The sequence below is a fragment of the Athene cunicularia genome (assembly GCF_003259725.1).
Source record: "Athene cunicularia isolate RWA chromosome 5 unlocalized genomic scaffold, athCun1 chr5_part2, whole genome shotgun sequence".
Lineage (NCBI taxonomy): Eukaryota > Metazoa > Chordata > Aves > Strigiformes > Strigidae > Athene > Athene cunicularia.
The window spans coordinates 5,456,929-5,479,076 of record NW_020799102.1 but is presented as its reverse complement, the minus strand read 5'-3'; the positions used below and the strand labels follow the sequence as shown (position 1 = coordinate 5,479,076).

The window sequence follows — 22,148 nt, the reverse complement described above, 5'->3', positions numbered from 1 at the left end:
CATGTAAGTGGTGTAACTGCCAGGTGCTAAGTGGGGGCTACATGTTTTGTCACAGTTGGTTTGCCCAGTTCATCCAGTTGTCTCAAGTGATAAGTATAGTAGAGTGCAGGTCTGTGCCTGTTTAGGTCAACTGGTTATGTGAATCATTAACTCCTTGATATACAGTAGTTTTCTGTTTAAGATCGCTGCAGCAGAAACTAAAATCAGTGTAACTGGTTTTAGATCAACATACTAATTATGCTGGTGAAGTCAGTTCTAACTTTTGGAGTAATTGCATTTTTTGAGTTACTTATTTTCACTGAATAAGATAGTGTGAAACTGATAAGTGTCCACAAAAAAGCTGAAAGCTCTAATGGACCTGTAAACCAGTCTGGAATTGAACAGACTCTGGCAGCCTGTGCTATAGTCTGCTTTTGTTTCCTGCTTGGTCAAAGCTGAACTGAAATATTTTTATTCCATTATTGATGCAGCTCTTGCATTCCTTCTCAGTCTAGTGCATTTTACTCATTTCTCTTGGTTTTCCTACCTGTCTTCTGGTTTCCTGTTCATTCCTCCAGGAAGCTGAGTGTACTTTTGTTGCAGATGAGTGGAATGCCCCCCACTCAAAAGAGAGAAGCAGCAGTATATTTTATTGAGATAAAATAATAATTTGAGAGAATTCAAGGTCAATGGAATTTAACAAAATTGTAACAGTGGTTTGACAAGGTTCTGTAAGTTTGATGGCAAGGGTCACCTTATTAATTACTGCATGGGAGAAACATACAAAGGAAAATTGAGTTAGAATTGAGTTAGAATGATTCACACAGAGACAAGAGGTGCAAAGAGTAAGGAGGACCTTCCCATGAGGTTGAGTGGACTCCCTTGTTTTCTAAACTCCTTTTGAAGTGTGGGTGTGACTGGATCCTATCTTAGTCCTGGACTTGGTCAACAGTTTATGTCTAATGACATTATCCATACAATGATTACAATAATATTGAGTATCTACATGGATTAGTAATGTTTCATAATATTAATTCAGCATGCTATCAGTCACAGGATCTGTTGCAGGTAAGAGATCTCTACACCTTGGGTACGGAAGGATCTCTTAGTCTCAGGTAACCTTGAGAGGCATCCCTGCTCAAGGGGAGAGTTACCTGGTGTGCAGTCCAGCTGCAGTTCAGGGAGTGCTCAAACTGGGCCCATCCTGATAGTAATATTTATAGGGTGAAGTGCGTGACTGATAGTAGCACAGACAACATAGATCTCTTCAGTTTAGCTCTGGTATCCTGTTCTGTACTTCAGTTATCTTGCATTTCTGTGTTTTGAGACTACCTTTCAGAATATTTAAGACACTTCACTCCTTTGTACATGAGCCAGGGGCTTTCTAGCTCACAAGTTCACCCCAAGAATGTGAGACCAGTTACACCTTAGTCAGCCTGAACCAAAGTACAGCTAGGAGTCCAGTGTATCCATCACAACTCTCAGCTTCAGTGGAAATTATTTGTTTATTCTGTACCATATTTCTGCTTAAAGTCAAGTACAGGACTGTTATGCAACTTCTCAGTTTTAAAAGCTTTTGAGATTTTTACATTTCTTAACTGTTCTGACATAGTTCTTTGTTCTTTGCAGAAAAGGTACAGTTTGGCTGTTGGTCCTCCCAAAAAGGTTCCAAAAGTCAAGGGTGTAGAGTCTGCAGCAGTGCAAGCATTTCTCAGACGGCAGGAAGAAGAAAAAAGAAAAAAAGGTAAAAGTCCAAAATACTTCCTATGTGTTATGTCCTGCTTGGATGAGGGAGACAAATGACTTAAATTTGTAAATCTACAATGGAGTGGACAACAGTGAAACAGGTCTCGAAGTCCATACTTAAACATTTATTGATACATGATGATTGACTAAGTAACAAATTATGGCAAGCAATATGATATGCCTTGGGTTACTCAGTGCTAACAAGGAAAGGGGGGAAAAGAGGAGGAGAGAGAAATGGAGGTAGAAATAGAAATCACTGGTCCAGGTTCCTGTGTTGATCCTGCCAACAAGGGTTCAAGAATGCATCTGTTGTCTTCACTCCTGTTATTCTTGTCCCTCCTCAATTTATACACACTTTCCTTGGTCCCTCCCCTAGGTCGACCTACATATCTACATATCACATGTATGGGGAGGAGGAAGGTGCTTCATGGGATGCTGTAACTAGTATGATCTTGTTAATCTTCATTAGTGTATGCAGGGGTGTCAATTTTAATATGGATTTTGCTGATAATGAAGCAAAGGTCATTCACCAGACAGATGGCCCTTGAAACTTTACAGGATGCACCGGAGCAGAACTAACATGTCTCTGCAGGGCTTCCTTCTACAGCTGTATCCTGTGCTATCCAGGCAGCCTTATCAGCGCCTTGATCGTAAAGCCTGCATTATCCAGACTCCAAAGTTACATTACTTGTGAGCATTCGAGACATTCCTTGGTTCAGAGAGCCTCCTCCCCCCAGCCCTTATCTTTACCAGGTCTCTTGCCGTTGTTTGTTTCCCTCAGTCCTTGTTTCAGGGAGTTACAAATTACACTATGGGAGACTTCCATTTGTCACCTTATTCAAAGCTCTTGCAAATACAGTTGCACATCTGTTTCTGGAATTGATGTAATAACTGATGCTAAGGGAAAGACAGAATTAAGTAAGGACTAGCAATGTTTGCATGCTTTTCTAAGGACTTAAATATTAATCAGTTAATCTATCATTTACTGTTGGAGATAGAGAAGTAGTTAAGGTGAAGAGAGATTGCAAGAAAGCATCTGGACTTCTGGTAGCTTGACTTTGAAAATCTTTATCTGGGCAGAAAAATGGTAAGAGTTCCTGTTGTTGTATCTTAATCTAGCATATTGATACAGCCTGAATTTTAAATTTATATGGCAGAGGCTTTGTTTGAGCCACAGGTCTTCCACTATATTATCTTTCTTTTAAATAGTCTGTAGAATAAACTAACACTGCATTGCTTCTGATGTTAATGTTTTGTTAAAGATAACCAAATCTGATGGACTGAATGGCCCAGGGTATTCCTCCTCCCCTGGGCTAGTCATGAGCCTGCTGCCAGGTCCAGCCAGGCACAAGACTGAGCATGAATTCCATGTGGGCATGCATGCATGTGTGCTCACTGTACAGTCACGGCCCTTGACCACAGAATAACACAGGCAGGGGATGGTACCTTGCAGGCACCCAAAGCATGAGTAGCCATTTTCTAGGAATTGGTGCTTTTCCTGAGTCTTTCTGGTATTTGGTCCCCATTCCCTTGGTCTCCTATTCACTAGCTAGTTCAGCCTGAATTTTGTCAGCAGATCACACTCAAGATAGAGAGCATACTTATGCAGAAAATAACTAAAAACAGTTCAGTAAAAATATAGAGCAGACTGGAGATAGGGCACAGGGCTCTACCAGACAAATGTAGTGACTCAGCAGCTTGTTTATCTGTGGCTGGCTGCTTCTGTCTCTTCCTGGCACCCTTCTACACACACACTCTGCCTGTTATCCAATTCTTATCCTAGCCCAATGCGCTCTGATTCCCTCCCTTTCCTCATCTTCCTTTAAACATCTGATGGTAAATTCTGTATGGTCTCAAAATTCTCTTGCTCAGTCTTAGAACTCCTTCCATTACCCAGAGAGCCCCCATAAGTCCTGTACCTCCTCACACAGTAATTCTTCTTAGTTTGTATAGCATTCTGGAGAGCTGCTTTGGCTGAATCACCTGAGTGGGGTTTGTAATAGCAGTATTTGAGTTAATTGTTCACCTTGGTTTGTTGGAGTAGCTGATTTAGGTGGGTTACCTTGCCCTGTTGGTATACATCTGATCACTTTCTGGTCTATTTTGAATAGCTATTAGCCAGATATCCTTAAATTACTGTCCTAAATGGTTTATCAGTTTGGAAGAAATGGAAATAAAAAGTAGTGCTTTTGCATAACTTTCTCCTTGTTTTCTTTTACAGCACTGGAAGAAAGAAGAAAGAAAGAAGAGCTCTTGGCTAGACGTATTGAAATGAAACATGACAGAAAGGCAAGAGCTATGGCCTCACGAACAAAGGACAATTTTTATGGCTATAATGGCATTCCTGTTGAAGAGAAGCCTAAAAAGAAGAGGACTTGTGAGAATGTTGCTCAGGCCCCAGAGGCTGAGCATGCAACAGAAGAGGAAACTGAGCAACTTGAATACAGTCAGACTGACTCCGAGCATGAGCAAGAAGAATATGAAGAGAAACCATCCAAAGTTGCAGTGAAACCAAAGGCGCCTCCCAAAAGCGCACCAGCACCTCTGAACTTTGCAGAGCTCTTAAGGCTGGCTGAAAAAAAGCAGTATGAACCGGTAGAAATAAAACCAGTGAAAAAAGTAGAAGAGAGACCCAGAACAGCAGAAGAATTGAGAGAGAGGGAGTATTTGGGACGCAAAAACAGAAGAGTAGAAATGCATAAGAGAAGTGAGGAGATTAAGAATACGGGGATATCCAGTTCTTCAAAAAAAGTGACTTCTCAGAAAGATTCTGTAAATTTGAAACTTAACAAAAGCTCAGTAGATAAACATTCCACACCAAAAGGCAGTCTGTCATCTATGAGTGGTACTGATAAGAAATCCAAAGCACCAGCATTGACTGACAAACACTCACGGCCGTCGTCTTCCTCCAGACTTGATCAAATGGAAAAAAACTCACAAAATGGCTCCTTGAAAAGCTCTACTGGTAGCAGTCATAGCAAGTTACCTCTCAATGGTATTGGTGGAAGGTCTGCCTCAAGCTCTCATGTGCCACCCTCAAAACCAGCAGCCAATGGGACTCAGAGGCTACCATCTGCTAAAGAATCCAGCCTGAAGATCTCTGCCCATACAAAATCAGGAAAGACTGCGGCCCTTCAGCATGGAATCAACTCCAATGCAAAACGATCAGGCAGCAGCTTAGGAAAAGGAGGACCTGGACATCCAGTTGGTGGTTCAAGTGCAGGACCTGGGCGATCAAGCAGCAACTCTGGTGTGGGACCTGGAAGGCCAGGAAGGGGTTTAAGCCCAGGCCCTGGGCGACTGGGCAGTGGCTCAGCCACAGGACCTGGAAGGCCAGGCAGCAGCTCTAGCCAGGGACCTGCACGACTGGGCAGTGGCTCAGGAGTGGGACCTGGAAGGCCGGCTGCCAGCTCAGGCACAGCAGGACTTGGGCGACCCGTCAGCAACTCAAGCACAGGACTTGGGCGACCAGGCAGCAGCTTGGGCACTGGACCAGGAAGGCCTGGCATCAGCACAAACGCAGGACCTGGGCGACCAGGCAGCAGCACGGGTGCAGGACTGGGAAGGCCAGGAGTCAGCCCAAGCACTGGACCTGGGCGACCAGGCAGCACCTTGGGAACAGGGCCAGGAAGGCCAGGAATCGGCCCGAGCACAGGAGCCAAGCGACCAGGCAGCAGCTTGGGAACAGGGCCAGGAACTGGCCCAAGCGCAGGAGCCAAGCGACCAGGCAGCAGCTTGGGAACAGGACCAGGAAGGCCAGGAATTGGCTCAAGTGAGGGAGCCAAGCGACCAGGCAGCAGCTTGGGAGCAGGACCGGGAAGGCCAGGCATCGGCCCAAGCGCAGGGCCTGGGCGACCAGGCAGCGCCTTGGGTACAGCTGCAAAACCCAAGTGTACTGTTGTATCAGAAACTATTTCCTCTAAAAACCTAGTCACAAGACCTAGCAACGGACAGATAAATGGAATGAGATCTTTTCAAGGGCATAGACCTGTGTTTCATTCACAAGGTATAAAGTTCTAGAGAAAATTTTTTTACTTATTTGTTTTGGATTTTTATATATGTCTGAGTTGAGGTCACTGAGTGTCTTTGACAACTGCAATTGCAATTAGGAGGACTTGGATGAAATAGCGTGTTTGCCTTTTGAAGAGTATATTTAACAGTAGAATGTTTCTCTCTGCTTTGAAGCTTTTTACCTATGCTCATACTCCTTGAAATACAAGCCTGGGCTGTGAAGTATTACATGAAAGAAAACTAAGCAGCCTGTGATGGATGTTGGTATTCGAATACCTTTAGAAGGAAAAGAATTGAAGGATTCAGTTCCTGCATTGCTTAATTATGATTAGTCTTTAAAATTTTATATTGTCTTAACAGATGCTTAATGTGGTACATGAAATTAAAACCACACAGCAAATCTGTGACTGATATTTAAGTGTTTTGGCTAATTCGTGTTATCAGTAAGCAAGCAGTTCCAAAAAATTGTTTCTTAGCAGGAACAAGCAGCTTGGACTCTAGCAACTAAGTGCTTAGAAAACCCTGAACAAGAACATAGATTCTGTCTGGTATTTTCCTCAGGATGCAGTTGGTTATGCTGATATGTAATCATCTATAGCACGACTTAGAGGAAGCATTTGCTTTTACTGACTTTCTGAGAATTGCTCATTAACTTGAGGCAGTTTTCTAGCTGGAAGCCCAGAGTTGTAGAAAGGATGTGCCCAAGCGATAGCAAGGAGAAGCACTGTTAAATTAATGTTATATTAATGTTACTAATTAATGATTATTTTTTTCACTGCCATGTCATTTAGGTCTTGGAAGACCATCTGTTAGTTACAAGAGACAAATAGAAGATGACGATGATGATGAATATGACTCTGAAATGGATGACTTCATTGAAGATGAAGGGGAACCGCAAGAAGAAATATCAAAACATATTCGGGAAATATTTGGCTATGATCGGAAAAGGTAAGAAAAAGATCAGTTTTAAGGTACTGCAGAACAAGCAACAGAACAACAGAAATTAAAATAGCTCAACAAATAAAAATGCCTTAGAAATAGGGGAAGTGCTGGTATCCAGAAATGGTTTGGCATTGTGGAAATTTAACAAACATTAGAGCTGCTTCTGTGTGGAAGGGACCTTGAATTTTCAGTCTGCCATGCTCTTCTGGGGAGCAATAAAATTTGATGCAGTAAGACACAGTTGGAAAACACAGCTTCTTCAGTGTCTCACCTGTATAATTCATAGCAACCCTTTCCTGTTACTGGATGTTAAAATGCTTGCTGTAGCAGTGTGCAGTATTTCAGAATTCATCAGATGTAGCTGCCTGAATATGAACTGCTAAATGCAATAGCGTTAGCTGTTCTGTAAGAGAATCTAATTTGGTTTGACTAGGAACTACTGAAAGATGAAGGCTTTTATTTGGCATATTTACATAGTTGCCTCTTGTCTGACTAAGGTATAAGAAACAAGCATTTAAAAGACTTGTAACTTCTTTCAAAACATTAAAATCTGTATGGCAAGGTAATTGTTCATTCTAAGAAAGGATGTGAATTTATAACTCAACTGTATATTCTCATGTGGTTTTAGTGTGCTGAAAACTAGTATTTAATTTCCAGATACAAAGATGAAAGTGATTATGCCTTACGTTATATGGAGAGCAGCTGGAGAGAACAACAGAAAGAAGAAGCCAGGAGGTATGCACAGATTTACATTCAGATAGAAACTATGAATTTTGGGTTTTGCCCAAGTCACAGGTCTGAGTTAAGTTACAGTGGATATTTGCTGCCTTTTATAGCAGAGTTAAATAAGCCTTACCATGTTTTGTAAGAAAGTATAGGTAAAGATGAAACACTGCCAGCCAGTGGTGGGTACTATAAATTAAATAAATCTTGTATGTTCATTCTCATGCATCCCAAACTTCACTCGTAAAAAGAAAAAGAACATACCAAAACCAACTTATGCCCCAAAATATTTAAAAATAATACTTTAAATTTCAGTTGAAATGCTAAAACCTTCCATTTGTCACAAACATTACAATATTCTGCTAGTCTGAGGACTGGAAGGAGACACATTTTTACATGCATGTGTTTGTATATTTCTATGTCTGTATACCAAGTACTCTGTCAAACTTTTGTAATCAGTGATTTCAGATATGAAGATGGTATTTTCATATTGGCTTTGACCACAGTTCTTACATTGCTATTATAAAATCTCATGTTCATAAACTGATTTTATTTTTGGTTTTTAATGGCTGGTGGAACAAGCTTTGTGGAAGTTATAAGAGGTTTTTATAGATAGTGGAAGATACTGGAATATACTGAGTTACCAACTTTTTTGTTCTTCTGAAATTTTTATATTGTTATTCAGAAGGTGCCTTGAGCATTGGAAACTTGAATATTTTTGAAGTTATAGTCATCTTCCTCCTTGCCCCTGGGAAGTAGCTGCTGATCGTGCAAACCTATAGTCTGCTAAATGGAGTTAGAGGGAATATGTGGAATTTTATAGTGCCATTGCTATTGACTAAATTACCTGTTGAAGCCCCAGAGTGAGGTTTTGCAGAGTTGACTGCCTGACTAACTTTCAACTGCACATGTAGCATAAAGGAAGGGGACCTAAGAAACTTCAGTAAAATGAAGTTTAGCTGTTTTCAGCACTCAGCTACTTGTCACTGAGAGTTTGGTTAACAGCATTGTGAGCCTTGAAATGAGGAACTTCTAACCAAGCAAGCTGACTAAAATTACAGTACTTAAGTTCTAAGTTGAAATGAAAAACAATGCTCCAAGCCAGAGTTTTATCACAGAGATCCTTGATGTGCTTGTTTCTATTCCTGATTTGGATAACTGCAGTTTCCTGAATTCAGGATGATTTTGATTTGCTTGTTTAGGCATAAAATCCATTTTAGAGCCAGTACTAGAGCAGTTTATCCTAGAACAGTGGCATCCTACTGTCACGGGGTTGAACCTTTTGCATCAAGGTGCACACTACAGTGCCTTCATAATGAACTATGGATGTACAAATGCACTCGGTAGGGCTGCAAACGAGGCAGTAGCTGATCACGAAATGGTAACTTTGCTACACCCATTCCTAGTATCAAACCAGCAAGACTGTCCAGCCCTTATTTGTTGAAGAGATCAGTGACTGCAGATAGTGTTTTAAGTATGACTTTCAACCTACTGACTTGTAGGAAGCTGAAGGAGTTACACAGGGACATAGCTAGAACAGGCTGTATTAGCAGAGCCTCTTCCATGGGCCTGTTCACCAGAGTCACGGCAGCTGGATGGACTGAGGGTGGAGTGATGTGCTTGTAGTCACCTGAATGGTGCCTCGAGCCAGGAAGTTGCGACAAAATCTTTTCCTTCTCTACTGTTTGACACATCCATTCATTCCCTTACCAGTGTAAAATGTTTGGTCAGCTCTCAGATGTTGATGAGAATCAATCCTGCTATGACTTGTATGTAAGTTACATCAGTAAGAATTGATGGATGTGTTTCAGCAGTAGCTTTTCAGAATGAAAATGACCTTTCATATTAATTTTTCTTCACAATCCTGTTTTGTTTTTTTTTTACAAAAGTTTCAAATAGTTTTTCCCTCAAAAGATTTTATTCTAATCCAGTGATAAAATCCTTTGTTTTCTTAAAGCTGTATTCTTGCTATAATTAAAGGAGATTTATGATTGTTGAACTGATCTAAAATTTTTGCTCAGATCATCTGTAATTATTTTAGGATTGCTTTTCTTGGGGGAGGGGTGGAAGTAAAAGTTCACATTTCCTGAGTAGTAGTGTGTAAAGGATTTCATCTTATTTGGCAGCTTGAGACTTGGTGTTCAGGAGGACTTAGAAGAATTGAGACGGGAAGAAGAAGAATTAAAACGCAAGAGACAGTCTAAGAAGCTGAGGACACGTTAACTGACTTACGGTGTTGACTTTATTTCTGTTACCCTCTGCCTCCATACATCTCTTATTCTACTTCAGTTTCCATTTGCTTGTTAGAAGGCAAAAGAATATTTAAAGGGATTAAAGTACTGAAAAGGAAGGCTTTAGTTTGACCTAAATGAGATATTTATTTTTAATACTTGCCAGGGTTGGTTTTTTATGAAGAAATTAATGCACTAATGCATATTAAGTGGAATAAAATTAATAGATGTTTCCATTGATTAAACCAGTTCAAGATGCCAGCAGAAATATTGACTAGCTATGCACTGACTTGGAACTGTGCGGGCCTATATACCAGTAAACCGATTTTGCATTCACTTGAAAGAAAGGAATAGCATTCTTGTCCCTGATATTTCTTGAGACTTAGAGAAATTGCTTTATATTCTACTGTCTCCCAACTTGCGCCTCAAAGTATTGAAATGTCATCATCTGTACAGAAGCAGCTTGGGTGTAAATTCAGCCATTGCCACAGATGTTCAAAGCAATAAAGTGCTGCATATTTTCTGATTTGAGGACCCATAAAAATAATTTGAACCTCTTTATTTCTAAACAGAAAAGTGCATGTCACTTGCAAATTGTACAGTTATAGATACAGACAAAAGATTATGTTGGCTTTTGCTGTGTCTGGAATTCCAATGCCAGTCTAATTCAATAGGATACACACCCTGAAAACAGGAATTTCTAGTGTCTGTATGTAACTTGTGCTTTTGGGCTCAAGCATAAGCTTGGGAATTCTTTTCCTGCCCTGTAAATCTTCACATTTGTTTAACAGCTTCTGCTGCTTTTAGAAATTGTGTACGATGCACATGTTCTTTCTTGCATTAAACATCCGATGTATGAAATGATTTTAAATGTGAAGCAGTCATTTATCTAATTAGGCTTACTATTTAGAAAGCACATCAGAATTAAGTTTTGTCAGAATGTATTTGCAGCTCTTCCATATTAACAACTTTGTGTTACTAGTTAAAACTTGTGATTAATTTCATCAAGCCAAAAATCTAAACTGTTATGTGCAGGAGAGTTAGTTCAGTTACTTACCTTACTGCCCATATTTGCACATTATTTCTAACTATGCACTTAAAAGACTGTTTCTTTCAGTAACTGAATTTGTTTACAATCAGTGCAGGGTTCATGTAAGTCTACAGGAGTTGTACTGACAGTCTGAAGCTCAAATCTGGTGTTGCATCTACTTTGATTTCCCCAGGTTGCCCTTCAAAGCTCACCAGTATGATGACTCAGCTTTGCCTCAAGCTCCAGGACTCCACTGATAGTACCTCTGGCTTCAGCTCCTGAGGCTCTTATGTTTTAATGCTAGAAGTACTTGGAAAAGTACAAAAAGGGCTTTGGGTGGTGGTTTTGGGGGTGTGGGGAAGTAAAGAAATGAAAAGGAAAAATTACCTTGTAGAAAAACAAAGGAACCTTTCCTATCAGGGGCCTATTCTTAATAGTGCTGCTTCTAAGAAGTAGTTCAGATAGCAACCTGTAAGGAACAATCTTGGAAGCTGCTGAAGTTTAAACATCTGACTTTTAATGTAAGAAAAAACAGATTTGCCTTTTAAAAATGTTTTGTCGATGGTGTAGCATTTCACTGCCTCAGTAAAACACTGACATGAGTAAGCTATTGGGATAGATTCTATAAACTAATTCAGTATTAGCTGACAGGGAGCCTGGATGAAGAGTTGCTGCTCCTCTGTATTTTTAACTTTCTATATTAACTAACAAAAACTGTTTCTCAGTGTATGTGCTTGAGACCACGCAAGATAGTGTAACCTCACTGCTTGTCTAGAAGTGTGTTGTATGCACTCTACTTCATTGGGACCATCTAAAATTTTCTGTTCTAGTTCCTAGAATTACCCATTTAAGACAATGAACACTGGGACCATGATCAAGTTACTGGTTTGGTTTTTTTTTACTTGTTAATTGCTTTTAGCTGGAGAAAAGCTCTAGGTCTGTCAACCCAGACAGCTGTATCATCTGTGAGCAACTTCCTGCCTGGTTGGGAAAAAAGTCTCTTATGAAGCAAAAGAAATACAGTCATTCAAGATTGATTCAGTTGGGAAATCTGCATTTCAGATAAATATAGGTTAAATAAAATCTGATTATTTCACCACTTTCTGATTATTTAACCATGCAAGATCAGTTCTTAATCTGTAAAGCACTTTGTCGTTTGTCTTTTAGATGGTGACTGGAATGTACTCTGCTAGCCTCCCTAAGACACTGTATAACTGTTTCTTCCCACAGTGATCTTTGCATAAATATTGTCTGTTTCATATGCAAAATTACTCAAGGATGCATTTGTAATTTTACAGCCAAGAAGTATTCTCTCATAATTGGCATGAGATGCTAATGGTTTTCGAATTTTGTACAAATGTTTGGGTTTTAATGTGTTTGCATTTGCTGCATATTTGTAAATTGGCTAGGAAGGAACTAAATTTTTGTTTTTAAATTCCTGACCTTGTATCCAAAAATGTTTACTGTTTGCCAGATTAACAGTATTAATCTAATGAGTACTTCAGTACTTGTCCAAAGTGCATCTGAATTTGAAGTTAAAAACTGGAAGAATGCTTATATTGGTTTATGAGGATTGATGTTAAGATAACAATTGAATTGTGTTTAATGAAATTCTGGTTTGGTTTTTAGATTTTTAATTCACTGTTTGATAATGTGCCTTTTTTACTAAATTGTGTCAAAAAATAATGAATGTAGGAGTATAAAAAGGTTGGCCGGTTTCTGCTATCTCAGATTCTATATCCTTAAACTTGATAGTGTGAGATGATGACATACTTTTCATGAAACCCTTCCAGGTCTGGCTTTGATTGCACAATTACAGTAGCTACTTCTTTACTGCTAATGCTAAATCAAATGAAGGGCACTTTCTATTGATGACTACTTTTTGAAAATGTCTTGTATTTACACTTGAGCTGTATTTCACTTTACAGCAATGTCTTTTGGAGGCCAGGGTTTTGCATATCACAGGAAGCCTTAGTGTGCAACTCTGTGCTGTGCTTTAAAATAAAATTCTTTCGAGAAGTATATGAGATCTCTATGGAAATCTGGATTTATTTTTGTGTAAAGTCCAAAATATTGTCCAGGAAAACTAATTTTCTATTTTTTTTGCATTTTGTAACATAATCTAGTAGCTGATGCATATTTCTAGATATAGCATATTTCTGGAGACCAAAACATGTCAGAAAAAGAAAATAAATATATGGAGAGACTGGTGTTTAAATTGTGATGAATGTACTTCTATTTATTTTGATGAGTGGGTGTGATGCAATATTAAAGTGTTAGTGTGTAAATAAGGGTGCTTCTAGTTTTAGCCAATGATTTTTTTTTTTTTTTTCCTTTGGGGATACCATTTGTGCACAATGTCTTTTTACACAATGTGACAAATCAGGTTCAAAAACTCGTACATAGCTTAACTGTTTTCTGGTGCTGTCAAGAAAGTGTATACTTTTCCCACACCAAATGCATATAAGTTTTGCAGAGTATGTATACAATAAATTACAGGCATTAAACATTCTACTGCTATTTCTCATTGGTTTACTTTATGGAAGATTTTTCAGAGTTCTGTTGGTTTCCTCTGAGCTGTGACATACAACAGCAGTAGGCTGAATGTTCTCCAAGGATCGTTCTCTTGTTCTCATGCAGCCAGCAAGAATGTGTGAAATATTAATGGAGTCACTTAAACATTCAGAAAAGATCTGAAAATTATTGGTGCCTCCTGCAGTTTAGGCTTGTGACATATATTTGCAGGTACATGTATTCTAGAATGATGATATACACAAATGTGTCAGTTGCCTTTAATCTCTCCCATTTGGAGTGTGGTGTTTCATCCTGCAGTTTCATAAGCAGCATCTTTCTTGGATTCTCCTACTCCCATGTACAGAATCTGAACCTTCTCAATTGCTGTCTCCTGTGCAGTAGTTTACTGCTTCAACAGGTGAAGGTAAATACTAGTGACTTCTAACCAGCTAGTGTGGTGACCCACTTCCAAAGAGATAAATGAACGCACATCAAAGTGAGCCCATCTGCCTGTCCTTTGAAACAGAACACTTGCACACTCTTGTGCTTAAAAAAATAAAAATCTTCCTGTGTGTGGAATTACCTTGTATGGAATTCCCTTGATATTTTTAATGTATCTTTCTAGCTGCAATCTGTCATTAACAGTTATTTCAAAGCAAATATATTCTGTTCAGGTGGAAGGTGGTTCTACACAGACTTACCTTAATCCAGCCAGTAAAGATGTACTACACTGGAAGCAATAAAATTACTCAGGTTTGGAAAAAATAATTAGTTTTCCCTCATTTGAGGGCAGTTTTTAGTTGTAACATTTGAAATAACATTTTAGTTCCACAAGACAGAACTGCAACTTAGTTATCCCATAGATAGCTTTTTCTTACCACTTCAAATGCATATGGAAATATTTTTTATTTTTCTGTGAGACAAAGGATCCAAAAAGCCTTTGCCATATCATGCTTAACATACTTTGTGGGATGGAATTAAAGACAGAAGAGGTTCTTGAAGTAATGAAACATGTCACCAGTTTAGTCCTAACTTCTCTGTCCACAATTGATGAATGGTTTTGTTTTCCCAAACCATCTGGTGCTTAGTTTGCTTGGGGGATTTTCTCTGCTCAATTCTTTGTGGGAGTGCTGGTTTTTACCAATATCCTTTTCCCTGCATTGGCAAATGCATAAATTTTTTTGTATGCTAGATGCAACTTCTACCCAGTTTCTCAACATTCCTCAGTTGAGGAAAGTCAAGTATCTGATGCCATCTCCTATCATACTATGTGTGTGAAAGTTGATAGCGATTGACAATTTAAAGAGAATCAAGAGGTTTGTTTTGGGGTTTTTTTTTTTTAGTTAAAGGAATGGGCTTGATTCTGAGTTGAAAAACACTTGAGTGTAATGTTCCAGGTTTTGTAGTGTACTTGGAGTAACTGAGAGTGCACTTACACACACACACTGAGTGTAAAAGGATATTTGAGTGCCTTACATGTACTTCTCAACGTATTTAACCTCTTTTGTGGCCTTCTTTGTGAGAGGTAACTAGCTGCCTTGAATGATACAGCTAAGGATATGTGATGTTTATTGTGGATCTGTCCTCAACTCCCTATCACAATAATTCTCCCAGCTTCTTCCATCTTGCATTGCATCAGGGACTGCAGTAATTATTTTTGCACAGAAGGGTGCTAATGTGAGTCAATTCACTTTATTGGGCTCTTGATTTTATGGAATGTGCAGGAAGTCTGTTTCTGAAACCTCTACAGTGGTGTCAAGTGTGGCTGTAAATGCTGCATAGACAGGCAGCTTGTTCACATAGGGTGAATCTTGAGTTCATGCAGAGTGACATGCTGTCGTTAACAACCCTCTTCCCCCAGCCAAAATGAGTGAACCAGCAAACCCTTTATTAACCTGGCTTCTGTTTGCCAGCTGGGTGTACAAAGGGAATGCGGTGATGGCAGAGCATAGTGTGTGATGTTGCCCAGGGCTATGGGGAGCCCTGTTTAGGAGCAGTGTGAGAGATGCTGAAACTTGCAGGAAAAATTAACTATTTTGTGGAAGACTGTTTGCTGTATGTAGCTGGCAATGAGATCTGATTTACATCAAACTGCTGGTTTAAATCCAGCTATGGTTGGATAGTGCTTTTAAACTGATAGTTATGATGCATGAAATGATTGCAGTCTAGTTCACACACGCAGGTGACTTACTGGTTGTTCAGAACACAGGTGAACACAGATAGATAATGTCCTTACCCATGATATTTCCAGAGCTGAAGCCAGTTTAGGTTTTGTGAGGAAACTTGCTCCTGCCGCTTGTGTGCAGTTGGTCTTCATTTCCTCCCTGAACTTCAATATCTGGAACGATCAATTGAGCGTATTTAAGAAGTGCAGATTTTTCCCATACCATTTAATATTTGTAAGTTCAACTTGTAATTTCCATTTCATTACTCTTAACTTAATTTGGACAACTTAGTATTGCATGATTGTCTCCACTGGACGAAATCCTTTGAAATGCTTCCTGAATTGTAGTTTCATGTTAGAGACCCCTTTTCCTTGGCTTAGCCCTATGCTAGAGTACCAAGCTAGAGATACAGGATGCCCACGGGTAAGCAGAAGCATGAGAGTAGAGTATGAAAGTTTAAACTGGTAAAAATGCTGCCATTTCCCTTGTGTGTGGAGCTGAATAAAAACCAGAAGCTACGTGCTGTAGAGCTAGCTCAATGTTCCACAAGACTGTTACTTTATTTTGCCCTCTCCCTTAGCATCTGAGAAACTGTAGCCTATTTTCTGTATAATTAACCATCTTAACTTTTCTACCAAGTGTCAAAGAAGTCTCAGTAGGAGGACCCATACTGGTGGCAAAATTCTAGGCTTTTGAATTTTTAGGGTAAGCTTTTATGGAGAAAGGAGTTGTAATAAAATAGGAACTGTATGTATTGCTTGATAAATGCCAGTTTGGGGAATTTTCTTTAGCTTGTTTGGTAAGTATATGCAAAATGCTATGGCCTCATTTGGAAGAGGACAGTGTTACCAGTCACACTGGCTTTACCAGATTGTGTTGAAAGTTGATGTGCGTTTGAAAGCTTTCCTAGAGCAGAGACACTGTTTGATAATATATGACTTGATCCTGAAAGCCAAGTTTCATATTTTTACCTCTAGAAATCATATAAAATTTGAATTGACACCATTTCAATGCGCTGTTAGTCAAAAGTCTGGCCAATAGACAATCATAGAACAAACCTTTTTGTAGCAGATTAAAATCTCCAGTAAAGGACATCTCGTTACTGTCTTACAACCAGGCAGGGATGGTGTAAGGCAAGGTGTGTTTATCTTCAAGATTGCATTTAAGAGAAGACTGCATTTAAGAGAACACCCTCGTTGCTCCAGGAGTTGTCTGTATCTCTCATCTGTGCAGGTTTAACTTCAGCACTCCTCCGAGTGCTTCTGGCCTGACTCGTACTACTTTGATTAAAGTGAGTGTGTAAACACACACAGATGAAGTAACTAGCAGAAACTGTACTGCTGGCTTCCTTGTTTAATGCTTGGGAGGTGCTGGTCTAGGGAAGTTGAGAGCCAGCTTCAGAAAGCGCAATATGGAAGGGAACTTTAATGAAAGGTAGAGATCAAGAGAGCAAGGAGAGAGGAATCCTTAGAGGATGGGTACAGGTGGTACGTGGGGGAGCAAGGCTGTGTTCTCTGTGGGCAGAACGTTAGCCTCCTAGCAAGACATTTCATTACATAGAGATTCCTTGGCATTAGAATCTGTTCATTTAATACAGAATTATTCATGGCAAATGACGTTTAGAGCAGATTTTGAGTCAGAAGGCACAGACAGAGCTCTGAATTTAAAAGTGTTTGAACAGCGAGTACCAAGAAATTTGGATCTGTAGTTTGGGTGCAGGCTTAGTCAAGGGTGATGCCTAAGCTTTGCACAGACATGGTATTATTGCTCTTGAGACAATAGTGGCATGTCACTACCATGGGTATATTGTTACTATTCTGGTTTCTGTGATTATTTTGGCTACATATAAACAGAGATATTTTTTTAAAAGTGTTTCCAAACACCTAACCTACTAATAACCATAAATATCTATCGGACTTTCCTAGCTGTTTTTACTGCGAAATAGGGAGAAATTAAAAATTTAAATGCTTGAGATTAAAAATTTAGAAGGAATGCTGTATTCTCAAACATTAGTCTGTGCTAAGGGCTTTTGCGAAACAAAATTATTTTAAAATTGTCTCTTAAAAGGGTTTAGATAAATGTTCATGCAGATCATTCCACAATGGCTCATCATAGGGTTTGCTATGTTTCCACCCTTCAAAAAAGCACGTAGCCATGGAGGCTGTAGGAGGTTGGGGTGAAGGCAGCTGCCATTGCATGTTTCCCAGACCAGAGCTCTTGGTGTCCTGGTAAAGCTTTTATTACCCATTTCTCCTACCACAAGCACCAGGTTGCCCAGAACACTTTCCCCTGTTTACAGAGGGTCTCTACTGCAGCATCCACCTCCCCAGAGAATGCAGTGAGCAAGGTTATATGGTGACAGTCCCCGAGACAAAGTTCCTCCCTCCCCTCTTCAGGGCAGAGGCTTTTCTGTGCTTCTCTGGGCCGGTGGGACACAGCACCTAGGACATTGCTCGCCTCACACATACTGACTTGCAGAAAACAGACTCTACAACTCAGAGAAAGCTATAAAGCAGGTATGTTTACTCTGGCGCCAGGGTGCAAGGGGATTTCTCCACAAAATGTGCACACCCACAGCACATTTTACCAAAAACTTACAGTGTGGATATAAATGTTCATTGGATTACATAATACAGATATCCATATGCATAAGTGAGGCTGGGTTAGTTCTAGAGGCTGGTGTCAGCAGTTTATGTTCTCTTTGCACCTGTGCGTTACCTCCTAGTGGATGTCTTCGGGTGTCTTTTGGAGGAAGGCTCACAGTCTTTCTCACCTTGTACTTTTTCTTGGAGCATGCACAGATTCTCTTAGCCCAATTCTTGAATAACAAGAGTGATTCCCACTGGTTTACCAACTCTATCTTATCTAAAAGCACCAGTCTATTAATTTTTACCACTCATATATGGCTATCTATCCATAAACTTGCCAGAGCACATCTGCTTTCCAAGGACATGTCTCTTATTTTTGCCAAACATAGTAATTCTTGGTAAACTTCCACAGAACGGTCAGGGAAAGCAGGATTATTAAGCAATATTCAGAAATCATTATAAGTTGTTGCTATAAGTAAATAAGTTGCAAAGTAGGTAATCATTTCCTTTTATCAGTACTGAGTAGGGCTGGGGGCTTGGAGGGGATGTGCTGGGTTGCTGCTGCTGTTTCACACATCCCTGCCCTGCAAACACTGACCTGGAGGGCAGCAGCTTCTGCATAAATATGGGCCTTGAGGAAGGGTAGGACCAAGCAAAGTGAGACCACCAGGAAGGAGGAAAGGTGGTCCTCACCATATCTCCTGTTCACAGCCAGTCTGTGGTGAGTTTGGCATCCTACCCTAGGTTTCACCCATTCAAGAGGTCCCATAAAACTTCCCCCCTTGCCCTGGGCTTCACAAAGCCGGAGCTGTCACTTGCAAGAGGCTGAGTCCCAGCCTGGCCATTTCCACCACTCCTGCTGCTGCTGCAGCCGTGGGACACTGTGCTCCTAAATACCAAGCTGTGGTTTCTGCTTCTGGACAAGCTTTCACAACCCTGGATACAAAACGCTGTTGTGAATCCACCTAGCTGGAATTGTCAAGTGCAAGACCAACATATAATGGTCCTAGAATCCTATTGCAGAGAAAGATAAGGTTGTTAGTGATAGTTAGAAAAACTATAGAAAAAAACCCAGTTGTGTAACATTTTAAGTAGCCATAGAAATATTGTATTTAGTTTAGAGTAACCCTAGAACCAGTCATGCTGCTACAAAGGCCTTTGTAAAGTCCAGGCTAAGGCCGGTAATAGGCTGGTAATAATCATTAACCAGATTTCTATTCAAAGAATAAGATTCATGACCAGGTACGATTGTTAGGCTCTTCGGTAAGGATGATTTATTACCCTGTTGAACAGGATGTTCCAAAGGATACATTGTGAAAGGACCTTGAAGCGTGTTAAAACTGTAATGGAGCCAAAGTCCTTGAGATGAGGACATCAAGGGGTCTTTCGAGTCAGTGATTGCACAAGCAGCCCCCTGACTCATTTCAGGACTCAAGTGTGCGTGACCAGAAAAAGATGGGAATAAGAAAATGAGTTACAGGAATTAGCATGTTTATGTATGAGAATCTATTATGTATTACTGTATCCTATATAATCTGTTTTACACAACTTAGGGGTGCACTGTTGGTGAGATGACTCCCCTACGCACCCAGCTGTAAATAAAGAAGTGTCTGCTTATCTACATCATATTGGTGTTGATAGGTTGTTTTTTCCCACTTGGTGACAAGGTCAGTCTCTTTTTAAGCTGGGATGTCTATTAATATTTCCTTCCTGAAACTCAAGTTGCATTGAATGTGGACAGCTGGAAACTAAAGTATCTGCTCTACATTATACATCTCTCTGATATGGAGAACATCATGTCTTAATAAGCAATATTTAAAAATAATCAGATGCTGATTCATTCAGAAAGCTCTAAAGGGCCAGAAAGTAGATCCAGTTAAGATCCAGTTAAGTCTGCTGAACTACAGCAACCATTTCTGGCAGAGGGCTTGTGGTGCTTGAAAAAAGCGTCTCAGGTTCTGCTTTGTTAGCAGAGCATGCAGAAATAGCTTAAAATCTAGATGAGTTCTTTTAAGAATTCTGCCAGTGGTATCACAACCTTCTCTTGCATAACCAGCTAAGGCCTTTGCTGCACAGGAAAGGGCGGGCATACTCCAGGATAGCACCTGCCCAGGGGGTGCCTCGGGGTCAGCCCGTGGGGAACCTGCAGGACCTCTGCTCTCTGTAGTGCCAGTGTGGCAAACCCATGGCCGTCGTCTTGAAGAAGGTGTCTAAGTGGTGAAACGAAGATATTCACTCAACAGTCAGAATCCAACAGAACTGTTCAGCAGGTATCCTTTATTAGCAGCACTGGGGTCACCCTGGGGATTCTCCACTATAAGGGTTCCCACGAACTAGCAAGGTGTTACTGATTCACCATGAGTTAGAATTAATCGTGTTTGATTTTAATAGGAATATAGAATTATAATAAATATTTTAGTAGAAGTTGTATATCTATTGCATTTTTGCATATTTAACCAGTGACCAACAGCTACTATGAAATCCTCTGTACAGCCCTGTGCTAAAGCCGAAGGAACTGGTCAAAATCATCTAGTAGGAACATTTAGAATTTAGATGACAGGCTTAAGATTCAAGATAATTTGGATACAGTGTTTACATATAGGAGTATTTTATCACCTAGAAGAATGCATAAGATGTCAGAATTTAGAATTAATGGGAACTGGGAAGAGTCGAATGAAGCAACTTGCAGTTACCTGCCAAGAAACCGTGAACTTAAGCAAAAGGTAATTCTGGCAGGGCGAGATCGCGACCACTGACTCACATTACACCCCAGACCCCTTTCTGGGCATTTCTAATATTTACTGTGCAGAATCAGAAATAGGAGGAGAGTATGTTGATGATTTCCAGGGAATATGTTTATGCATGAACACTTAATGAATATGCATTAGTAAGTTCTATGTAAGATGTATGATTTTGGTGCTTGGTGTGCGTTGAAGTGTCTGCTTCTCTGCATCACATTGGTGTCGTTAAGTTTTTATTCTGAGTTTTTGGCAACAAAGGGACATCAGTTTACATAGACACAAATCATACATATTCATTAGATTTCCTGCAAAGGGGTGTCTTATGGTAATAAGTTCCTGGAATTCATTTACATAGTCTGAGCATGCTAGTAAAAATAGAGTGAGGGTCTTTGGTCGTCAGGGGAAGATGTATGTGGTCTTCTTCAGGTGTTCACTCTTAAGCCCAGGTGTCTTCTTACTAAATCGGCGAGATCATCCTCCCTAGGTTCTATCTGTGTCCTTTTGTTCCAGTGCCCATTAAAGGCTGCTATTAGTGACTTCGATAGGCAGAATTTTACTTCTGTCTAGACGAAGAGGCCTAAGAAAGACACTTGAGGAGTCCTTGGGAAACAAACACAAACTTTCATGCATCACTGCTCAGACTTAACCAGTAATTCACCGGTTCGAGCCCTTTCAGTGGGCTGCCGGATAGCTGTAAGTTTGGGGTGTTTTCCACAGATTTCAGCCTTTTCCAGAGGCGGGGGCCTGGCGTCTTGGTGTGTAACACGGGTGGGAACGGCCCCCAGCTGACAGCTCTTTGCATTCACCCGTCGTGGTAACCTTCTGAAGCGTTTATTTGACCTCCCGCTCGCAGATCTATTAGAAGGAACATTTTTAAAACGACTCGGGGTTTTTTATTATACTTACTCTCCCCGACGTCGCCGGGCGCCGCCTGCGGGGGGCGCGGGGACTTTCAAATGTGGGAGGATGCAAATCTCTTGGAAGTTCGGGTATTGGACTGGCTGGGGACAGTCTAAATGAAGTAGCAGTGATTCATTCTTGCAGTTACTTTCAGATCCCATTTCAAGCATCAGTACTTCTGTTAATCTGTAGGCAGGTTTTCTGCCGGTGGGAAGGAGGAATGCATTACTTTGAATTTTCTCAGCTCTCAAGGACAGCTTAAACATGGAAAAAATTTCCCAGAGGCTGATTACTTACACATTTAATATGTTTGTGGAAATCGACATCTTGTGAAACTTCTAAAATGTATGCCGGTGGATCTGAATTTTCAGTAGTAACAGTGTCAGTGGTAAAATGACCTTTTTTCTAAGAGATTTATACTTGTATATTGTTTTTAATTATTGTGTGCAGAGGAGACTAAATTTTATTAAGCCTCTGCTCATAGAGCTGTAAAGGGAAAGGAATGGTGTATAAGGATGTTCAGAATTTGAGTTCTAATGTATCAACAGCAGACCTGTGATACCAAAAAAAAAAAAAAA

At 40.2% G+C, this 22,148-nt stretch overlaps 2 protein-coding genes across 2 annotated transcripts in view; both read left to right on the top strand.

The window, feature by feature from the left end:
* The first annotated feature begins 1,019 nt into the window (after positions 1-1,019).
* On the top strand, positions 1,020-13,182 carry SPTY2D1 (SPT2 chromatin protein domain containing 1). Its single transcript, XM_026850172.1, has 6 exons — positions 1,020-1,047; positions 1,427-1,723; positions 3,947-5,731; positions 6,528-6,684; positions 7,336-7,413; positions 9,528-13,182. Exons 1-6 carry the CDS (start codon positions 1,020-1,022, stop codon positions 9,622-9,624), a joined length of 2,442 nt encoding a protein of 813 aa, XP_026705973.1. The 3' UTR covers positions 9,625-13,182.
* The window catches only part of UEVLD (UEV and lactate/malate dehyrogenase domains), a 47,382-nt gene continuing 35,304 nt past the window's right edge, over positions 10,071-22,148 (top strand). Inside the window, exons 1-2 of the mRNA XM_026850198.1 lie at positions 10,071-10,099; positions 17,685-17,688. Of these exons, the coding sequence (XP_026705999.1) occupies positions 10,071-10,099; positions 17,685-17,688 (33 nt within the window). The remainder of the gene's footprint in view (positions 10,100-17,684; positions 17,689-22,148) is intronic.